Here is a 2197-nt window from a genome sequence, read left to right as displayed (position 1 = left end):
TTTTTTTTTTTTTTTTTTTTTTTCAAACGGATATTGTCTGAGATTAAAGGGGTCGAAAAACTCAGAAGTTCTTTTCGATTAATATCACCAATTTACGAAAAATAAACTCATTTTTGACAAGCAACCACATCTCTTCACTTTCCAACGTTTGATCAACCTCATCACACAGCCGTCGCTCTCACCCCTATTGTCAAATCAGCCCAATGCTAAAATTGCAGTACGGTCTTGGCGTAGCTAGCAAAAGGATACACGTGTGACTACGACCGTTTTACCGTCCGTATATACAAAATATATAAATGGAACTGAGATGATGTTCATAAGATGTATTTTACGCCAATACATTAAATTGTGATCGGAAATGTCTTCATTCTTTCTTCTCTATTCTCAAAATCGTGCCGTTTCAAACACTGCTGTGACCAGTTCTTTACTTTTGACTATTTAAAGATCCAACGAAAACAATCAATGTGTCGACTTCTGTCCAAAATTTTGGAATCAGCCAGATTTAAAAAGTAGAGAATGTGTGTTGGTCATGCATACACCAACTTACACACAGTCACACACACACCCTCCACTCCTCGTGACTAGCTAATTCTCACCTATCACCCAGACATTATAATTATGGCCTTCAAACAGACAAAACTCCCCCCCCCCCTTGTGATCTTTCCCCCTCATCTCTCCCACGCTCCCTCTTCTCTCCCCCACATGTCAGCGGCTCTCTCCTCCCTTTTTCCATCTGTTTCCATCTGTCCTCATTGGGATCAGACTGATACATGAGCTCAACACTAGCTTTTTATTAAAACCACCGGTCGATCAGTGTCTCTCCCCTCTGATATGATGGGTGTGATGCAGTTTGATTAATTACACATTTAGTGTAGAAATTATCAAACTATTTGTCTGTAGGCAGTCCCACATTTTGATGTGATCAGGTAGGTATGTGCATGGTCCTCATCCGTCTTGTACTGTTCCTCACTTCTTCCCACCATTGATATCCAATGTTTGTGCTCTAATTAGACTAACAGTCGTTCCGTCCTTCCTCACTGATTATTTGAATTGATAGCCAAGACTTTTTTCTGTCGGAGATGAGTTTTTTATTTTGCACATTGGATCCTCTGTGAAAGTGAGAACTGCAACATAATGCGGCCTCTGATATGTGTGTGAGTGGAATACCTGACGTGCCCTGTTGCTGACTTCTCTTTCATTTCGTCCTCTCTTCTTCTTTCTCTCCTGTCTGCGTGGTGGCTTTCCAAACCACGACCATAGACTATCGTGAGTAACTCTTTTAACTGCCACCCACTGTTCTTCCTTGTCGCTCTTCCTTTACTCTGTCTGTTGGGTATCTTCAACCCTTTTCCTTGTGTGACTTTGTGCTATTCAGTCTGCTATGTCCTTAACCCCCTACCCCGCCACTCCCCGACCTCAGTGCCTGCTAGACTGGGTGTTTGAAGTTATAGAGTCAGTCAACAGTCAACCCAAGAGCAGGGAAGGTAGCGTACCGTAGGAATGAAATCAGCAATACACTGATAAGTGATCAAGTTAAATTATCGAGGTGTTGGTGTAGCTCCTCCAAATGGTGACAGTTGCTTCAAGGTGCGATGTGTAAGATCTGGCCACACGCTCCTGACAAATAGGGGGTCAGGATTTCACCTCTATTACTGGGTCCATACAATCTAAATGTACAGCCATCATCTATCTATCTATCTGTCTATCTGTCTGTCTGTCTGTCTATCTATCTATCTATCTGTTTTTTTGCATGTTTGTCACACTTAAATGTTTCAGATCATCAAACAAATTTAAATATTAGACAAAGATAACACAAGTAAACACAAAATGCAGTTTTTAAATGAAGGTTTTTATTATTAAGGGGAAAAAAAAATCCAAGCCTACATGGCCCTGTGTGAAAAAGTGATTGCCCACCCCTGTTAAAACATAAATTAACTGTGGTTTATCACATCTTTTGTAAAGTTGAGTTAAATTTCTCTAGCCACACCCAGGCCTGATTACTGCCACACCTGTTCTCAATCAAGAAATCACTTAAATAGGACCTGCCTGACAAAGTGAGGTAGACCAAAAGATCTGCAAAAGCTAGACAACATGCTGTGATCCAAATAAATTCAGGAACAAATGAGAAACAAAGTAATTGAGATCTATCAGTCTGGAAAAGGTTACAAAGCCATTTCTAAAGCTTTGGGACTCCAGC

At 40.7% G+C, this 2197-nt stretch overlaps 1 protein-coding gene across 1 annotated transcript in view; it reads left to right on the top strand.

The window, feature by feature from the left end:
- Window positions 1–2197, top strand: part of nsmfb (NMDA receptor synaptonuclear signaling and neuronal migration factor b) — an 86611-nt gene that overhangs the window by 26979 nt on the left and 57435 nt on the right. The window contains exon 5 of the mRNA XM_031877353.1: window positions 1261–1266. Coding sequence (XP_031733213.1) covers window positions 1261–1266 — 6 coding nt within the window. The remainder of the gene's footprint in view (window positions 1–1260; window positions 1267–2197) is intronic.

Source organism: Anarrhichthys ocellatus, unplaced genomic scaffold (assembly GCF_004355925.1).
Source record: "Anarrhichthys ocellatus isolate YVR2014 unplaced genomic scaffold, GSC_Weel_1.0 scaffold134, whole genome shotgun sequence".
Lineage (NCBI taxonomy): Eukaryota > Metazoa > Chordata > Actinopteri > Perciformes > Anarhichadidae > Anarrhichthys > Anarrhichthys ocellatus.
Note: the sequence above shows the minus strand (reverse complement) of the source record. Positions and strands in the feature narration are given on the sequence as shown.